We start from the raw sequence: 19198 nt of genomic DNA on the forward strand, positions 1-19198 counted from the left end.
CGGTCGCCACGGGCATTCGCACACTGCGTCGTCCATGGAGGCCGGGAGGCGGTCGGGGGCCAGAGGCCGAAAAGCACCGACCGACGACCGTGGCCGACTTCCGTGAGTTTTCAGGATGGATGAGGGCTGACTTCCGTGAGATCGATGCGGCCGCCGTCGGCGGAGAGAGATCATTTTTTTTTCAAGTAAGGAGAGAAAAATGAGAAATGCTGTATAAGGAAGTGCGCAAAATGTTTTCACCAATATGAGATGTTGGGCCACAGTCCAGCCCAACCCAAGCCTTGTTTACTTCCCAATTTGGGATAGGAAAAATTGGCATTTTGCCATAAATGCGCAACTGTAGCGTTTCGTTTGTATTTATAAATTATTGTCCAAATATTGACTAATTAGGCTCAAAAGATTCGTCTCGCAAAGTACAACAAAACTGTGCAATTAGTTTTTAATTTCGTCTACATTTAGTACTCCATGCATGTACCGCAAGTTTGATGTGATGGGGAATCTTCTTTTTGCATAGTGTCAAAGTTGGGAGTTTGGAGGGAAGTAAACAAGGGCCGAAACTTCTGATTGTCAGATTCGAGAAATTGGACCCGAATCGGTCCAGCACGTACCTACCCCTTTGGCCCTTTGGGTTTAAGGCTGACGTCACCCACCCTCTCTTCCGCCACGGGCTCTCCATGGAGCGGCTCAAATCGGCGGTGCCGGCAGAGCTCCGGCGGGCCGTCGGCGAGGGCTTGGCGGCCGACCTCCCCAATACCACCTCTCGCCTGCTCGCCTTCTTCGACAACCTCCCGCTCTTTCACCAGGTAACCACCACCCAGCCGCACCTCGATGCCCCTCCATCCCAGGGGGCTTCAGCTTGGCTGCTAGGTCGCTGGTCTGAGTGGTTGTTTTCCGCTGCAAGGTTATGCGAGAGCTGACCGACCCGGAGCTTTCTCTGTGCCGCAAGGACGAGGGGAGGGCGGTCGAGTTGAAGGGCCAGGGCAATGCGTGCTTTTCAAGGAGGGAATTTGGGGAAGCTCTCAGGTTCTATTCGCAGGTTTGCGTCTCTTATTTTGGAACATGTGGATTCACTTTTACTTTTGTTGGTGTAAATTGCGTAACTGCTGTAGAAATTGAGTGATAGCTAGTAAGAGTCCATTAGTTCTGAATTTAAACACCTGTTTTTCTTACCGTGCCAAGAAAGCATATCGACAGGACAGCCAAAAGAAATACAGAAAGAAACAGTAAACGTGTGCTAGGTTGGAATTGAACCTTGAGCTACAATGAGTATTGTTTCACACCTAATATACAATCTTATGTATGTGCTCCCTCCGTTCTTATATGACATTTAGGACAAGTTCATTGAACTAGATAGCTTGTCTTAAATGTCATATATTGAAGAACAGAGGGAGTAACACTTAATCAAAAACGTAGATGTCTCTGTAGTTATGATGAGATTTTTCACCTACCTTAAAGTCATAACACCAAAATTAAGAAGTCACTTCTGCAGCATCCTACTATGTTCCAGTAACTGATTTCTTACAAACCAATTTCAGAAGTAATTGATATTTTCACCATCGAAGTTTTTGAGCAGTTAGGTTGTCAAAATAGTGCCATATTTAGTTATTTAGGCAAAACTGATCCCCTCCCATCCAATTTGTAATGATGAATCGATGATTTTTATGTGGCTGATTGATGAATATTCTATCATGATAATAACAGATTATTTGCATCATATCTTGCAGGCACTGCGTCATGTCCCAATTAATCCGGACAGAATGGATGTGAACCTGGTATCTGCAATATATATCAATCGTGCCTCCACCATGCATGTTAGTCTTTTATCTACCTGTTTGCTAAATATTGACAGTGGACATTTTGATGAGTTTTAAGTATTGGGTTTGATAAATATTTAGGTCTATTAGGTTGAAAATAGGATGTGTCAATATACTTGTCGCAGATGCATAAGCATCAGAGCAAGTCTATATCCACAATTCCACAAAGCTTTAGAAAGAGGTGATCAAGATCTTTGAAGAATAATGGATAGCTTGGAATGGAGCTAGTGAATGTATTTTCTGCTACTGTTTTGATCTCTATAACTGAAAATAATATAACCTGTCCTGTTGGCTGAAGAGTTTACGTATTCTAATAATTCTTATCAACTATGCAGAAATTAGGTCTATTCAGAGAGTCTCTAAGGGACTGCGACAGGGCCATTGCCGTTTCACCTAATTATTCTAAGGCATGCCATTTCTGTTTCGCATAATTATACTGAGGTTCTTTATTTTGGAGATTTCAAGCAAAAACATGGAGGCTACTCTTTTGATTTCACCTGTTTCTGTGTTTCAGGCATGGTACAGGAAGGGAATGGTAAAGACATCACTTAAGAATTATTCATCTGCCATAAATGATTTGGAGGTTGCATTGAACATGGAAGTGACTTCTTTAGGGAAGAGAAACATAGAACAAGAGATAAAGTTGATTTTACAAAAACAGGAAAATGTCACTGAAGTTGGGACATCAAACTGTGATAGCAAGGATGCAGATTTGCCACTTTCAGGTTACAATACAACCTTTTATGTGCATACCACTTTCTTTTGTGGATGCATTCTAAGTTGGATATATTGTTTGGTAAACTGACAGGGCAACCTCAGAAGGTTATCATAGAGAGTATCTCAACACCCAACAAAGGTAGAGGAATGGCTTCTACAGATGATATTCCGCCAGCTTCGTTGATTCATGTTGAGGATCCTCTGGCTGCGGTATAATTAAGACTCATCTCTGTTTATACCAAATGATATTTCTCCATCTTCCTATAGCCATATATGTATTGTGAAGCCACAATAAGTTGCACATAAATCCAATGGCCTATATATTTAGTTGATGTGCATGCTAGATTGCTTTCTGAGTTCTGGCATTTATCACATGTCTGTGAACCTGTTCTTTTTGGTGCAAATAAATGAATAATTATTGCTTCTGCTTTCAGTTTCCTCATACATATGAACTGAAGGTTCGTATGCTTCTTACTTGCAACAGTTGAATGCAGATTATCTTGAAATCTTCCCGTGAAACACACTGCCACTTTTGCTTTAATGAAGCTCCAGCAGATGTTGTATTCTGTCCTTTGTGTACAATACCAATTTACTGTTCAAAAAGGTGCCAGGAGCAAGCTGTAGGAGATATTTCTTGTAATCAGGATGCTCATCTTGGTCATGCAACAAGTCTTGCAAAACTGAGCATAACTTCTAGCTGCAAGTCTCCAAGCTCTACACTGTTTGCTGAACATAGGCACGAATGTGGAGGTGCCCACTGGGCAGCTGTTTTACCAGCTGATAAAGTTTTAGCTGGACGAATAATGGCACGAGACATAGAAAAAAGGATGCTGTATGGAAAGAGTGCTGCTATTTCTGGCCCAAATTTGGTAAATGCCTAATTTCTACATGAGCTTGCCATTCTCTTGTGCTGTTCACATTCAAATATTATAGCATAAGTAATATCAGTAAATAATGAGTAAGTTGACTAATGCAGGATCTGGTTCACCATTATGATCGGCATTCTCCTGTTAACAAGTTGGAGTCTCAAATATATGCGATTGTCCTATTATTATGCCTCCAAAACCATTATAGATCAGACCTTTTATGGACAGAAGAATCTTTATCACAGGTATACATTATATTTATCTTCCAGATTCCCGTACTAATATATCTGGTTAATGAGTATGGTCTTAAGTCAGAACTTGATGGCAGTTTCAGTTCCAGAATTTTTTCTATAAATCAGTTAAAATACTAAACTGGATCATCCATACTGTCTCCATGGACATTGTTAAATGTATCAAGGCCCATATATTATAGGCCCATGACCCATGTGGATATCTCTCTATATATCTTCGTCATCATCAGTCCTATTGAACTTATTACTTATCTTCTCACAAATTATACTAAGGTAAGATGGAATCAGAGGAAAGTTTAGGTTAGTGTTAGGACTAATCTAGCTGCCGCCCGTCACGGCCATTGCCCTGCTCTTATGCCGCTGCTAGTCACAGGTCATCCTCCACCACCCGTCAGTCTGCCCATCACGGCTCATTGCCTGTTCACCCTGAATCACACCACCCATCATGGCTTTGATGATTCATCTTGAATAAGCTTTCTGCCACTTATCACATTCATTGGGAAACAAGAAACTGATTCGTTGATTATCATCTACAGCTAGTTCTTTTGATATTTCAAATTAAAGTCAATTCAATTGCTATTGTCCGAATGAAATCGATGGATGGAGGCCTAGAGCTCACAGTAAATAGAGGGGTTTCTGCAGCTGAAGGTGCAAACATGTGTAGTGTGGAGCAGGTCCGTCTTTTCAAAAGACTCTTATACTTTATGTAATTTTTTTTGTGGGACAATACATCATCCTGTTATTAGAGTTGCCAAAGAATCAAAGATCGTTTGGTTTTCTGTCTTCAATCAATGTATTTTCCTTAAGTCTTCATCAGTTGCTTTAAGTTTCTCTCACGGTGATAGAAGTCTAATGCGATTTTCAACCCAGGAGCTCAAAATTGGCTAAGAATTCGAGGTTATTTTAAAATTATTATATCAACTGTCAAGTAACTACAAATCATATTATATGAAGCTAGTTTATTACCATGGAAGGCACCTCACTCTAAATTGTGGTCTTTTCATTTACATGTGATCTTGTACCTGCTTATTTTAACCTTTGTCTTATGTTTTGTTTGCATGCTGTTATAGGTCAGGGTTGCTCAAGCTATTTATGTATCTGGTAGCATGTTCAATCACTCGTGTCGGCCCAATGTGCATGCATATTTTCTTTCACGCGCTCTCATTCTAAGATCCACAGAATTTATAAAATCTGGGAGCCCAGTCGAACTGTCATATGGTCCACAGGTTTCACTGAACTCTGTAGTTCCCTCCATCTCTCTCTGCATCAGAGATGTAATGTCTTATGCTTTGAACTTTCTGCTTCTCATTCATAGGCTGGTGAGATGCATCTTTCAGACAGGCAGAAGTCACTTCAGGAGAATTACTACTTCAGTTGTCAATGTTCAAGTTGCTCTGAGCTAAACCTATCAGATCTTGTCATGAATTCATTTTGTTGTCCACAAAGAAACTGCCTTGGTGCCATATCAGAATCAACTTACTACAGGTCCAAAGAGAATTTTGTGAATGTTTCCCTAGGAGGATCTTATGTCTCCAAACTATCATTGCCTGTACGATTATTTTCACATACATATGGCTTTTAAATATCTTCCCATTTACTTAATTTTTATGCATGCATCACGCTGAGTTTCTTTTTGTTTAGGATATATCAAAAGTTGGTAAGGATATGGAGGAAGTTGCTAGATCTCTTTTTGGAAATAGTGATGTCAGTCTGAATATAGATCCTGGATGCTGCATGAATTGTAGATCCCATATTGATGTGGCATCTGCTGCGGCTACATCACACAGGGAAGCATCGAAGGTCGATAGGTATGTTCTTCATAATTGCTTGTGAAAATACCAAATTTGGTTGCATCTGTAAACAGTGGGTCTTCATACCAGAAATTGTAATAGCAATTGCACTTCACAGGCTGAAGGAAATTACATTGCTAGACAAAACTCTTATCCTGGAGGCGCTACAATCCCTAAAACAACTCAAGAAGCTGAGGCACCCATATAGCAAGGCTCTTGCCCAGGTTAGGTTCTCAGTTACTTGTCTTTATTCCAATTTCATATCCAAGTTCACCTTGCACTTGCTGTACACGTAAGTTGTGTTCTTATCAACATAAGGAAATGTGTAGGCCGAAGACACAATTGCAGAGGCCTTTGTAAAGATAGGAGACCAGGAACAAGCACAAAAGCATTGCGAAGCATCAATCCAGGTAGCCCATTTATCCTTATCCCCCAACTGTTACTCGAGATATTTAGGTGCCTACGGCCTGCTGAGGAATCTCTTTATGCAAAATGAGAGGTGTATGTGCAAGTGCATTTATTCAGAATAAGTCTCATGATGATGCTGCAGATTCTCGAGAAGCTGTACCACCCAAAACACATCGCCATTGCGCACGAGCTAATCAAGCTCATTTCGATTCTGCTGTCCCTGGGAGACACGGCAAGCGCAGCAGCCACATTTGCACGAGCAGAGGCAATATTCTCGCTGTACTATGGGTCTCATATGGAGAAGATTTTAGCATACCTGGGTACCCTGAAGAGAGCTGTCCGCTGTGAGTCCACGGAAGCATGCTGACAATCTACAGGTGGAAATGGTCCTCGCGGTTCTGCAGAATCACCTATGTAACAGTCACCAAGCAGTGGTACTTTAGGAAAAACAAAAATGCTTACCATATATCAACTTATCAAGCCCTGTACTATATAGCTTGGTGCAGTTCCGTTTGCTTCTGGACAACTAGAAACACGCATTAGCTCAAGCCTTTTCCTGTCTTCTGGATTTTCTGAATGAGTTTCTGGGATTTTATAACTGCTCATCTTAATCAAGAGCGTCTGAATTTTATTGCCTACTGGTGCGAGAACTACTCGAGGCCGGCCTCCTGTGGTGTGGGGAGTGGAGAGGTGCTCCAGCAAAAGACAGCATCGTGAATCGTGATTGCTTTGTGCAGTTTGTGCTGCCGATTTCTGAGGGAGCTGGTGGGTACCGCTCGCGCCAACGCGTGTACCATTGTATCACAAGCGAGCAGGACTGCAGTAGTGTGCGTCATTACCTTAACAAGACATCAACGACTCCGCAAGTAGCTCGGATGACAAAAACAGTGATGGGCGCAGAGGGGACGACAAAATAATGATACAATTACCATAACAAATTACAAAGGTTATTTACAGGGCCCTAAGAAAAGCTATTTACAGATTTGAGTAACTTTCTTTTTATCCTGCAAACTTGGAGTTGTGAGGAAGCAAACGCATGTAAAATATGTCAGTTATTCGTCTTGTCCCCAGAGAAGAAGGCTGATGTGTCGTGCATCTAAACTTCGTCAGTTAGCATCTAGCTTACTCTCAGCCTCGTCCACGATCTCAAGCTCTCCCAACAAAGCAGCGAGTTTCCTCGCATCCTCGTCTTGCTTGCTCTGCGGGGCCTTCTCGCGGTATCCCGAAGCATTCATTTTCTGTGACAACGCATCGTGTTGCCTGCATTTGTAATGGGAAAGCACACCATGTTACTACTGAATATGAACTGTGGAATTGCTAAACTAGTTCGATGCAATGATGGTTGAACAAGGTAGAGATACTGTGACCACTCTTACCTCTGGATCTCCTCCCTCTTTCTCCTTAGCTTCTCACGCTCAGCTTTAGTGTCCAGAGCTCCCCGGAGCTGGAGGAACACGGATAGATCCTTGTTTACAATATGCGTGGCGCAATCAAGAGGAGTTGGGTCATCTTCGGCCAGGATCTGGTAGCATACCATTTGGATGAGCGATTTGTTTTACTGGTGCCTTTGACTTGGACAGATTATAGTATAAATACAGGAAACAAACAAATGGATGATGGATCGAACCTGAAGAGATGATACAGACGCAAGTGTTGTGATATAAGACTGGTAGGAGCGCATGGTGGCAGCAGTCTCCAAGCCTCGGCAAAGCACAAAAGCAGGACGTCTGTTCATGTGCACGCAGAAAATACGGAATTAGATTCAAATGAAGCAACCCTCATGATGGCACATGTCATGAACACAAACAAACCTTTCGTATGTATCTGTTGATGGCCGAAGTGATCGTAGCTTGTTCACAGTATCTAACACGATCTCCATCTCATTTTCAATTTGATCATTTGTCCATTCCTGTCAACCAAAAAAAAAAGTTTCCCTTTGAGAAGTTATATTGCAGGATGCAGCCAAATTGAGGCATATGCCATATCCTATTATTCACTTCGATGTTGCTTCCTTTTAATAGTATTATTTTATATCATTTAGTAGGTTCTAACTAAAAAAGTAATTATACTACCTCCGGTTTTATATATTTGATGTTAGGACAGCAAGATTAGTTCAAAAACATCAAATATACAAAAACAGGAGGTAATATCAAATTAGAATTCAGAATATCCAATTCTTGGAACATCTAACTTATCCTGAAAAGTAGTAACTTACATGTACTGCTGCGGGGTATTCTGATATCATAATGGAATCTTTTGTACAGGCTTCTTTAGGTTGAGGAAGACGCTGCCAAAGTTCCTCAGTTATGTAAGGCATGAATGGATGGAGCAGGCGCAAACCCGTGTCCAAGCATACCCATAATGTATCTCTAGAAGCACCTCTTGCAGATTCAAACTCTTGAGATTCATTGAAATAAGGTTTTATTGCTTCAATATATACATCGCAAAGCTGGTACTGCCACCATGAATATATAGAGGACGTAGCCTCAGAGAATTTATACGCTTCTAGCGATGACTCAATCTTGCCAACAGCCTTGTTAAGTACTGAGAGTATCCATTTGCAGACAGGAGGCAAAGAACACACTGCAATAGTTGCTGGTGGGGCGTACTGATCTCCAAGCTTGTTCATGGCAAAACGAATGGCATTCCACAGCTTATTGCACCACTGTCGATACCCATGCACTCTTTTGATATCCAGGTTTATCTTGTCAGACTGCAATACAAGAGATTTTTACTACAAGTTGGCAAGGACAACAGAAAGAAGGAAAAAAAAGAATCAGCGTTAATAACCTGAGAAGTGTAAGAAATCAGGGCAAAGCGAAGGGCATCTGTACCACACTCTGGAATGCCATTAGGGAAATCCTTTCTCTGTCCTTCTTTTGCTTTCTCTACCTCTTTTGGATCCAGATTGCCATCTTCCAACTTTTTCTGAAGATTTTCCAGTGATATGCCATTTATTACATCAATGGGGTCAATGACATTTCCCAGTGACTTGGCCATTTTACGGCCATGTGCATCACGAATAATTGGATGCAAGTAAACCTGACAAACAGATAAGATATTCAGCTCAGGGTTTCATCTTCTATTTTTGAAGACAGCATTCCAACTATGTGTGCCAAATGGAGTTTCTATTTACATGTCGCTAGAGAATTGGTTTTCTTCATGTTCAGTACAGCTAAAGTTACTGCAGTTGACTTGGACCCAAAAATCAGGTTAATGTATAAAGGTGATCTTTTTTTTTTCTCGAACTATGCAGGAGAGCTGCGTGTCATTTCATTAAGAAAGAATAGAAAGTATAAAAGAAAAGGGACATCCCCTAATCTTAGCACTGACAAGACACCCCAACACACTCGAAAACTAGAACAGACTCACCACCAAGCGAATGTATATAGGTGATCATAGTTTAGTATGCTACATGCAAGTCAATGATGTGGCAAATATGAGAAGCAAGCAAATTAGTAATGCAGAAAAATAAACAGTGGACAGTGGTTTAAAATGATTAAGAGTTTCAGGTGTTCTCTCAAAGGCCAAACCGATGGAAGCTAAATAGGTCAAGCACCAGGCATGGGCTTGCCATAAAAAAAGAACTTATACATTTATATTCAGTTTCTAATTAAAAGCTAGCCTGCTATAAGCAGCTGTTACAGTGTTCTACACAATGGGAAAAATTAACAGCACAGCTATCGACAAGAGAAGAATATGGCACAAGCTGCAACTTTCAATAATTTACCTTTTGAAATGGCACATCCCCACCGAGTTGCATTCCCATCATCACCATCCGTGCTACCCAAAAGAAGAGGATATCTGATCCAGTTTCAAGAACAGAACTAGGGTAGAATGTACTAAGATCAGGTTTATCGTCTGGCCAACCAAGTACACTTAATGGAAAGAGGCCAGATGAAAACCATGTATCCAGTACATCAGGATCTTGATATAACTGATATTTCTTCCCTGGATACCTCTGCTTTGCCTCCAGGATTGCATCATTTTCATCCCTTGCGATAATCCAGTGGTCACTGTAAGAACCCATGTCTTTGTCTTTGTCGTCTTCTAATGTCACATACCAAGCAGGTATCCGGTGTCCCCACCAGAGTTGCCTTGATATACACCAATCACGTATGTTTTCAAGCCATCTGCAACACACAGAAAAGTCATGCAGCATTGATCATTTGTCTACTAATTCTGTAATCTAGGAGGAGGAACACAATTTACACTTAAAAAGTATGCATGCCGGAAGTAAGAAAAAATCCGTTACCTATACCAGTCTTGCTCATATTGTGGTGGAATGATCTCAATTTTTTTGGACTTCACAGCATCAAGAGCTTCCTTTGCCATAGAGTTACAATTAACAAACCATTGAGGCTTCATCATTGGCTCCACAACATCTTTAGATCTTGAACACAGACTCAAGCTCATCACATTACTTTTTGTGTCTCGGTAGAGACCCTTGATTGACAAGTGCAAACTGATTATAATTTTGCAATTACAATAACAACAAAATACAGGAAAACATGGATGGAAGCAGCAAGATATATAAACAGGCACCAACTTTCAACTGAAACTAAGAAAAATGATTAGTAATCTACGCAGGAAAAGGCTCTAATGGAATTACACTGGTAACTATAACATGGCTTTGAGTAAAGGAAAATTTAAATCACATTACTATAACATGGCTATAAGGCAAGCCAATTGAAGAAATAAAAACAGGAATGCCAACATGTAACAAACAAAGTACCTATCAATTGAGTTTGTACTTTTTGTAATAATTGCTAAGCTTCAGGTTCAAGGAAATAAAATTATGTGCAGAATTACTCTATATGCTATTGGAATATTATGAGTCAACATTAAGTTTTTTCTAGTTGACTCAGTACAATCGTGAATTCTGAGTAACCATAACAGGTATGAGTATCTAAATAAAAATGAATGTAAGCCAACTATAAGATTGATGTAGATACTGGAATGAAATAGAAGTAAAAACTAAATAATATATCAACACCTTATTCTTCAATGCATCAATAACAGCAGTTCGAGCAGCAAAACGTGGCATCCCTTCGAATTGCGAGCCTCCCATTTCATTTATTTTTCCATCATCTGTGAAAATATTAATGAACTCAAGGTTATGCTGTTCCCCAACCTTGAAATCATTGGGATCGTGAGCTGGTGTAATCTGCAAGATAGCAGTAAAATCCAAAGTAATATGTAAATAGCCCGAATGGGAAAAATCAAAATCAACATATCCAAAACAGCACTTTGGGTGAGCACACTAACCTTGACAGCGCCAGTACCAAAACTAGGATCCACTAACTCAGCATCGCAAATTATTTTGAGTTTTCGGCCATTGAAAGGGTGTAAAGCATATTTTCCATGTAAGTGCTTATATCTTTCATCCTGCGGATGAACAGCTATGGCAGTATCGCCAAGCATCGTTTCTATCCTGGTTGTTGCGACAATAATTTCACCTAAACCTTCTTCTAGAGGATAGGCAAAAGATATCAAAACACCAAATTGCACTGGAGATCTATAACCAGGAACCTCTAATGGAGTCTCCCCTGCAAGATCCTCATGGTCAACCTGAAAAGCAATGATGGAAACATAATTATATCATACTGAAACATAATATTGGATGCTACTCAGTAGAGCCAAACTGTCCACTTTATTGTTAATGTGGAGGCCTTGTCTACCTCAATATCAGAAATTGCTGTTCGAAGTGTGCAATCCCAGTTCACAAGACGATGAGCTCTGCAATAGGGTAACCCGTCAAGAAGATATATCGATCAAAGATGGAAGAACTTCCAACATAACACATAATAAAGAAACAAATACACGCACAATGTTGATGTAGAACCAAATGTAACAGAACTTTCAACAAGAAAACTAACCTATAAATTAAACCATCCTTATACAGCCTAACAAAAGCCTCAGTCACAGCTTTTGATCTCTGCTCATCCATTGTAAAACACTGTGCATAGATTGAAAAAAAATTGAGGGTTAAAACAAAACAAAATAGCATAAATAAATGTAGATTTTTCCAAGCTAAACAAAAAGGAATACCTCGCGTGACCAATCAAGTGAAGCTCCAAGTATGCGAAGTTGTTTCAGAATGGCACCACCATGCTGCTCTTTCCATTTGAGGACCTATGAAACAAATGATTTAACGAAGGGAACAAGGAAATACAAGGTTAAATCAGCAACTTATAACCCTGTTTCCCTTTTGCAAATAATGAAGTAAACTGAGCAATGTATTTTGTACCCCTACAAAGTTTTAAGGTTTTGTATATGTGTCAATTTACAAAGGAGTGTTTGGAAAACAGCTATTCATGTGCCTGAACCCTGATTTGCGACTCTTGTTGGGTTTCAACTCTAGCCTACCCCAACTTACTTGGGACTGAAAGGGTTGTTGTTGTTGTTGTTGTTGTATATGTGTCAATTGGTACATTGACATATAACCATGTGAGTCCAGAGCCATCTTGTTAGGCTCATGATTTATTTTTTTAAATGCAGTATGGCATAACTGTTCACTGACATGATTTATAGAACACATATTTGGGAACTAAATCCAACATTGAAACAATGCCTATCAATGTGGCAATATACTACTTCAACATATTACTACTGAAGTTGAATCAGTCAATTGTAAGAAATAAAGCACCTACCTCACCCAAAAATTTCTCACGTCCTACATCATGCCTTGAAAGATTCTTCTCACGCATGAGTTTTTTCTCAACCACCACCTAATGGTGCAAAAATAAATATTTAGCCTACCTCAAAATAAATAAATAAATAAATATTTAGCTGATACTTGCTACTAAATATAATAATAGTAGAGAGATAATCATGCCGCTCCCGTACTGTTAAGAACAGAAAAATCGACCACACATGATATTGTAATAACACATAATTGCATGCCTCATTCAGAGGAAACATATTGGAATCCCATATTTGTTTTATGTGCTGAACACATCAGCCGATAGTAAACAGAAAAATACCTGTGTAGCTATGCCAGCATGGTCCATTCCAGGAACCCATAAAGCATTGTAGCCCGACATCCTCCGCCAGCGAATTATAGCATCCTGAATCAAAATAGAACGACATGTATGGCAGAAAATCATAATACACAGCGAAGAAAGAAAAGGACATTTAATAAATAGTCACTACCTCAATAGCTGCTGTGATCGCATGGCCTATGTGAAGCACCCCAGTCACATTAGGGGGTGGCTGGACCTGAAAGTAAGTAAGTTAAGTAAGAACAGATGCATCAAATGGTTATTATTTGCATATTTTCTCCTACCCCAAAAAATGCTATGTGAGATCAGATAACCAAACAGAGCCACACAATGAGTGGGAGCAAATGTTTGTTCTAAATATAACCCTTTAGAAAATGAAGGCACTTACTATAACAAATGGTGGCTTTGAGCTTGCTGCATCTGCTTCAAAATACTGAGATGATTCCCACCAAGCATACCAGCTGCATGGCAAAAAAGAGAAAGGGAAATAGAAAAATTTATCCACATATTTCTTATATCGAGTTACTAAAGTTCTGATGATAGGAGTCGATGGAGAAACCAAAGCAACATACGATTTCTCAACAGCAGCAGGGCTATATTGTTTTGCCATTTGAGATGCCAGCAGTTTTTTCTGTCCAGAAGGAGTCTCTGGGTCAATGAAATCCTCAGGATTCTCATCCGTGGCAGTTTTCTTTCTCAGCTTCTTATCACTCTTCTTACCTCCACCTCCATCAGATGCTGCTTGTGCCTATAGATGACCGACATTCAACATGGCGAAGAGATAAAACTAAATGCATCAAGTGAAGGTGATCATTCTGCCATTGAATAAACCTGGAGCCTAGCCGCTTCCTTCTGCTTTGCTTTTTGTTTCTTCTCCTCCTTCTCTTTCGCCTGTCAGAGAACACGCCTGACAGCATTGGTTAAAATTTAAAACTGGGCATACACGATCCACAAAATTCGACCCAATTTCCAGTTACAGCATAAACAGCACAGGGTAATCCATCCAATTGGACTGCTAATACCTTCTGATCCTTCTTCAGTTTCCTCTCCAACTCCTTCTCATCCAGCGGCTGCAGACAGGCCAAAACCACCAAAACGGATCAGATCGATAAAAATAAAAAAGGAAGATACATTCACTGTGCTACAACCAATCAGTGCAGTATGCTTTCACAAATGCAAACTAAATTCTTAGAAAAAAAGAAGCACAATCCGCCTAAAAAGCATCACGCGTCACTAATCACCAAAACGACACTGGATTGCCGTCGGCCAGAACCGATGCGGAAGTTCCATCCAAGAAAAACCCGCTGAAAACGCGACTCCAGTTCTCGCACAACCCAAGCAGCCGCATCGCATTCGCGCCCCGAATCGTATCAAACACTTTGAACGAACAAATCGTATCGAACGCTTAAATCGGTGCTAGTTCTTTAACTCCCAATCGTGCAGGCGTAGTCACAAACAAACCAGGCGCAGAGAATGACATTGCACAACAACAAGCGGAAACCCCCTGTGGTTCGTGTCCGCGGGCGCTCACCTTCTCCATGGCGCGGATCGGGGGACGGCCCCCGGGTCGCCGCCGGTGATTGTCCCGATGGAGCGAGAAGGCGACGACAGCCGCGCCTGCGCCGCGGCCGGCTTGGGCTTCTTCCCGGGGTTTAGGAGGGTGATGACCGGAATCGGATGCGTGGTCGAGTGGCGGCGCGTGCCGTGTGATCGGTGGCCGGGATTTATGCGAGGAGGATTCGTGAGGGCCACGCGACCGGCCGCAGGAGTTCGGCTCCCAATCCCAGGTAGTGTTGGATTGGCAACCCGAGCCGTCGCGCGAGGGTTCGGTGAGGGGGTGTTTAAATAACAAGTTCGGTATGATAAGAGGATTAAATATGAATTAAATATATAACTAATTGCAGAATCTTTAGGCTAATTCGCGAGATGAATTTATTAAATCTAATTAATCCATCATTAGCAAATAGTTACTGTAGCACCACATTATCAAATCATGAACTAATTAGGCTTAATAGATTCGTCTCACGAATTAGACTCCATCTGTGTAATTAGTTTTGTAATTAGACTATATTCAATACTTCTAATTAGTATCGGATGTTAAACATCCGATGTGACAGAGTTAAACTTTAGCTCTGGAGACCAACGGCCCTTAATCTGAGTGTGATTTGTCTCCAAGACATGGCCAATCTGTGTAGCCCGCTACTGTGCTGGTACTCTGGTAGTACTAGGAAGGAACAGTAAATTTGGAGTCCCTGGTTATATGATTAAAAATAAAAATCCGATCCTGGTGAAACTGCGAGGGTTTCACCCTAAATCGTTAGGACCGGTTTAACTTTGAACGGAATTTAAAAATGGTGAGATCAATCGTCACTCGTCAGTACTCGGTACCATGTAAACCAAATAGACAGCCATTTCATCTTCTTTTTAATTTACACCAGGCATAAAGTCAACATGAGCTCAGGTATTAATTGCACCACTTAGATGAAAGTTTTTACATGTGATCCAGCAGAACTTGGGAACCAAGCCGACTGGTAGCAAACTTGACAGCCAAGTTTGCTTGAAAGGAGACCTTTTCCATCTCTTATATTTAACCAAAACCTTCTAGAACCACCAAAGTGCCCAAGCATTTTTGCAGCGGGCTTTATCCTCAACTCCACTCCCGTCTTCCGGAGAGATGGCCTCAGGTATGCAGACCACTATGTCACGACCCGGGCCTTGGGCCGGTAATAGGAACAGTGTAGTGGGCCTACCGCCTACGTGCTGAACTGAGCCCATGTGCTAACGAGATGGGGATGAACAAAATTAACTCAAAGCCTGAATTCCTTCTGTTCTATCTTGAGTTGTTCTTGTGATGGACCTGCGTACTGAACGAGACACTAAGCGTCCGTCGTCCAATAGAAGTTTTCCATCCAACGTCCAGGCGCTAGTTGCTAAAAAAAAACTAAAGTGTCCTTTAAAAGGTTTAGGGTTGCATGTTTGGTTCACTGGAATAAGACCGAATTGGTATTGTTTTTCCAGAATCAACTTGTTTGGCTGCTCTATAAATTGGAAAGTAGGATTCAAGACCTTTTCAGGGTGTGAAATCGTACCATGTATTAACTTCAGAGCCTAAAAAACAGAAATTGATTCTAGCTCATCACGGTTCTCCCGCAAACTCTCCACTAACCCCAGAACCTTAGTCACCAGCTACTAGATGGCTAGGTCCCCACACCCTGGTTGCCACCGCTGGTGGGTTCCATCGACAATTGCTTCCTTTATCTCAGAGAAATTTGGATTTTTACCACTGCAGACAATAGACTCCGAAATTATCACCGCTAACATGGGTTTCACAAAATTGCCACTTAAGTGGAGGTTCCATTCTCCATAGATGATGTGCCATATAAGCAAATATGGTGACATGGCATTAGATTTATGAAGAGGGAGAAGGAAATATTTTAATCCCTATGAAACTCTACTTACACAGTTACGAACACAATGAAACTTCCTCTACATATCCATCGAGAGCTATAGTTTCATCTCATCATATCTCTTATCCAATCAAATACTTGCACATCATGTATGAATTAAATGTTGTCACTAATGTTGGAAACGGTGAAATCAAACCTTTGCATTGTAGGATTCATTCATGATTTCATTATGCTATAGATGATGTGGCAGTTTGAAAAAGTGAAATGGAATTAGTACTAAGAATGGCCTTATAACATTGTCATGTTGATTTCATTGCTATTTTCTCCCTTCTAATGATTTATAATTCCTTTTTTGCTTTTACTTGCACCAAAAAGGATCATAAATGCCCATATTTATATGTATCTACTCATCCTCCTGTAGCACAAGGTATCTAAACGTTTAAAATTTATCCTCAAATATAAGGTATTGTAGGCACATTTGGATGATTGATTATTTAATTCTTCTAGAAATTGACAAGATAAGAGTGGCTGATTGGTGGATTATTACTAAACATAAGTTTCTTGTTATATGCAACTATCATTAAAAGAGCCAGACAACACAACTCCCCACTATAACTTAAGGGTACATGCGTCTTTTGCTACTCTTGTTAATATGTCATAAATTTCTAGGATGTCTTATATTTCAAGACATATGGAGTACCAGATAATCAGATCAGGCATCGAATAAAAGGAGAAAAGAGTGATTTCATTAATTTTGCACAGAATTACAATCGAGTTTAAGTAGCACGCTAATACATAATGGAGCTTGTGCTCTCCAAACCACGCAATGCACCGTACGATCGCAAACTAGCTAACTCATGAACTACTTTGTTACACTCTCTTCCCATCTTACTAAGGGGATGCTTGGTTCCATAACTTGTTACTAGACCTGAGCATTTTAAGCCCGGCTCGACGCAGCTCGTGGGCCTGGTTCGAGCCCGATGGGTTTTGGCCCACCCACGCCATCTACAGGGCTGGGCGTGGTCAACGAAAACCAAGTCCGAAAAAAAATTGGACCGGCTCGAGCCTACCCAAACAATTAATTTTATTTATTTTTCAACTTAAAAAGAACGGGCGGGCTATTCGTGGGCACAAATTTTCAGCCCAAAATGAACCGGGCTTTTTGTCAGCCCAGCCCGAGTCCAGCCCGGCACGCAAAATGCTCAGGTCTACTTACTGTATTGCCTTGCTTAGCTAGGAGCAGATGGAACTATTAGATTTGCTAGCGTTCCGGAGAAAGTGACCTGGGAGTTTGGATGAGGGGCTAGGCCACCTTGTTGCCTGTGCTGGCAAGTTTTGAGGAATGATGAACTCACTTGGGGAATGAAGAATGTCCTTCATGGGTTTATACTTCAAGAAATCAACAACATAAATAGGGAGTATTGTCTCCCATTGAGTAAGGGTCTGCAACAATTCTTACAAGATCATTTGAACAATGTCTCACCAAAAATGGTAACTCTTCCTGCATCTACTAAAATTCCCCTTCCCCTTCTCTTCCCCCACCCCCACAACATGCACAAAAAGTTGTTCAACTAAAAGTAGGGCTGCCGTCTTAATTCATATAATTGATGCATATAAATATCTGATTCTCTTCTATGCATTTCAGCTTAATAGAGAGTTCATATCAGAAATTAGCTTATTGCGCTATGCGGACACAACTTTAGAGCAAGTTCCCAGGACATTGAGGGAGTCATTTGATGAGCATGTCTGTAGAATTGGTGAAAGTATTGAGAATAACTTAGAGTACGCCAGAGTCCTTGCAAGTATTCTTGTCCCTGAGTTGGCACCACGATATGATTTCTGTAAGGTACATGCTTATATTTATTCGCACCGGAATATGAATATTTGAATAGATGCCATAAACCACTCATTCACTTACATTAATTTTGTTGGTATAGATGTTCTCATCGGACTTGGCACTAAAGATCCAAGAAGCAAATGAATGTGCAACTCAATATCAAGAAGAAAAAAATTCCATGAACGATAGGGAAATGATTATGGGAGCTCTTAGTCACCTTTTGGCTGTTCCTAAACAAAGAAATGAGATTATGATCCGTCTCAAGCTTATGGAATCCAAACTCACAGCTCAGATGATGATGCTTAAAGGATACAGAGAATCTATAAGGTTTGTACTGCATGTCTATACCATTTATGGGGATATGTTTCTTAAGATCAAAAATAGTCACAATACAGTTGTCTTTTGTTACTTCTCACAACATTAATTTTTGCTTTTGTATGGATTTGCACAGGAACTTTCTTAGCATTCAACATATAGGAGGACAGTCCTTGAGACACCTTCAGGTTTTGCCATTTTTGATGTTAATGAGGATGTGTTTAGACGGCCTCAGGTACTTGTCCCACACTTCATTCATTTCTTTCCCATCCTTTTTGGTGACACAGTGATAAAGTTTTTCTCCCTTTCAATTTTTGCAGCACATATGGGCATGGTTTACCAAGGAAATGGATGCACAGGAGGTATATAAAATAAATCCATGCACATACTAGTTTGTTCCCAGGATCTAATTTAAGAAATATGGCTCCAAGGCTCCAATCTTCATAGGGCTAAAAGGACCGTTTTCAATAAAATTCCTTCTCTTCTTGGTTGTTTAATCCTGTTAGAGGGCCTGGTAGCCTTATTTAGCCTTATTTGCTTCAATTGTGTTCATGGGTTTTTTATGTGCTTTTCCTTTACCTAGCATGAGACCTGCTATGTTGAGGTAACACAGGTAGGTTCAGACCCACATACCCAGCATGTAGTACTTTATCAACTATGATGGGCACCTAGGTAGGATACTGCTTATTGAGTCTGCAGGTGGTGCTATCTTGCGCATAGGCATTGGCAACAAGAGCTAGGCTGCCAGCTTTGAGAAATAATGCTAGATGCTAACGCAATAATAGTATA

General features: G+C 40.7%; 2 protein-coding genes across 2 annotated transcripts; one reads left to right on the forward strand and one right to left on the reverse strand.

Moving 5' to 3' along the window:
- Positions 1-612: 612 nt before the first annotated feature.
- On the forward strand, positions 613-6482 carry LOC101786039 (SET and MYND domain-containing protein 4). The gene is made up of 15 exons (XM_004982606.3): positions 613-803; positions 902-1036; positions 1725-1811; positions 2150-2221; positions 2329-2539; positions 2623-2741; positions 3026-3400; positions 3508-3642; positions 4185-4322; positions 4719-4874; positions 4964-5197; positions 5290-5456; positions 5557-5662; positions 5768-5848; positions 5989-6482. The coding sequence occupies exons 1-15, from the start codon at positions 675-677 to the stop codon at positions 6211-6213; spliced, it is 2370 nt and encodes a 789-aa protein (XP_004982663.1). The 5' UTR covers positions 613-674; the 3' UTR covers positions 6214-6482.
- A 267-nt stretch (positions 6483-6749) lies between these two features.
- LOC101786442 (valine--tRNA ligase, mitochondrial 1) lies at positions 6750-14650 on the reverse strand. Its single transcript, XM_004982607.3, has 21 exons — positions 14382-14650; positions 13873-13920; positions 13682-13741; positions 13423-13598; positions 13239-13311; positions 13002-13067; positions 12833-12916; positions 12500-12577; positions 11898-11981; positions 11726-11805; positions 11528-11585; positions 11115-11417; positions 10843-11013; positions 10102-10292; positions 9577-9979; positions 8637-8888; positions 8062-8559; positions 7658-7755; positions 7474-7573; positions 7223-7368; positions 6750-7106 (listed from the first exon to the last, which is right to left on the reverse strand). Exons 1-21 carry the CDS (start codon positions 14388-14390, stop codon positions 6953-6955), a joined length of 3132 nt encoding a protein of 1043 aa, XP_004982664.1. The 5' UTR covers positions 14391-14650; the 3' UTR covers positions 6750-6952.
- Between the last annotated feature and the right edge of the window lie 4548 nt (positions 14651-19198).

This window comes from Setaria italica, chromosome IX, assembly GCF_000263155.2.
Source record: "Setaria italica strain Yugu1 chromosome IX, Setaria_italica_v2.0, whole genome shotgun sequence".
Classification (NCBI taxonomy): Eukaryota; Viridiplantae; Streptophyta; class Magnoliopsida; order Poales; family Poaceae; genus Setaria; species Setaria italica.

Bases quoted from the DNA above. Each gene is read 5' to 3' on its own strand.
- LOC101786442 (XM_004982607.3), bottom strand. The intron at 13,742-13,872 runs GTATTAGCAGTC...GTTCTCTGACAG, and splicing joins AACTGAAGAAGGATCAGAAG to GCGAAAGAGAAGGAGGAGAA. The intron at 11,586-11,725 runs GTTAGTTTTCTT...ACCCTATTGCAG, and splicing joins AAGGATGGTTTAATTTATAG to AGCTCATCGTCTTGTGAACT.
- LOC101786039 (XM_004982606.3), top strand. From the start codon at position 675: ATGGAGCGGCTCAAATCGGCGGTGCCGGCAGAGCTCCGGCGGGCCGTC. The intron at 2,742-3,025 runs GTATAATTAAGA...AGTTGAATGCAG, and splicing joins TTGAGGATCCTCTGGCTGCG to ATTATCTTGAAATCTTCCCG. The intron at 5,198-5,289 runs GTACGATTATTT...CTTTTTGTTTAG, and splicing joins TCTCCAAACTATCATTGCCT to GATATATCAAAAGTTGGTAA.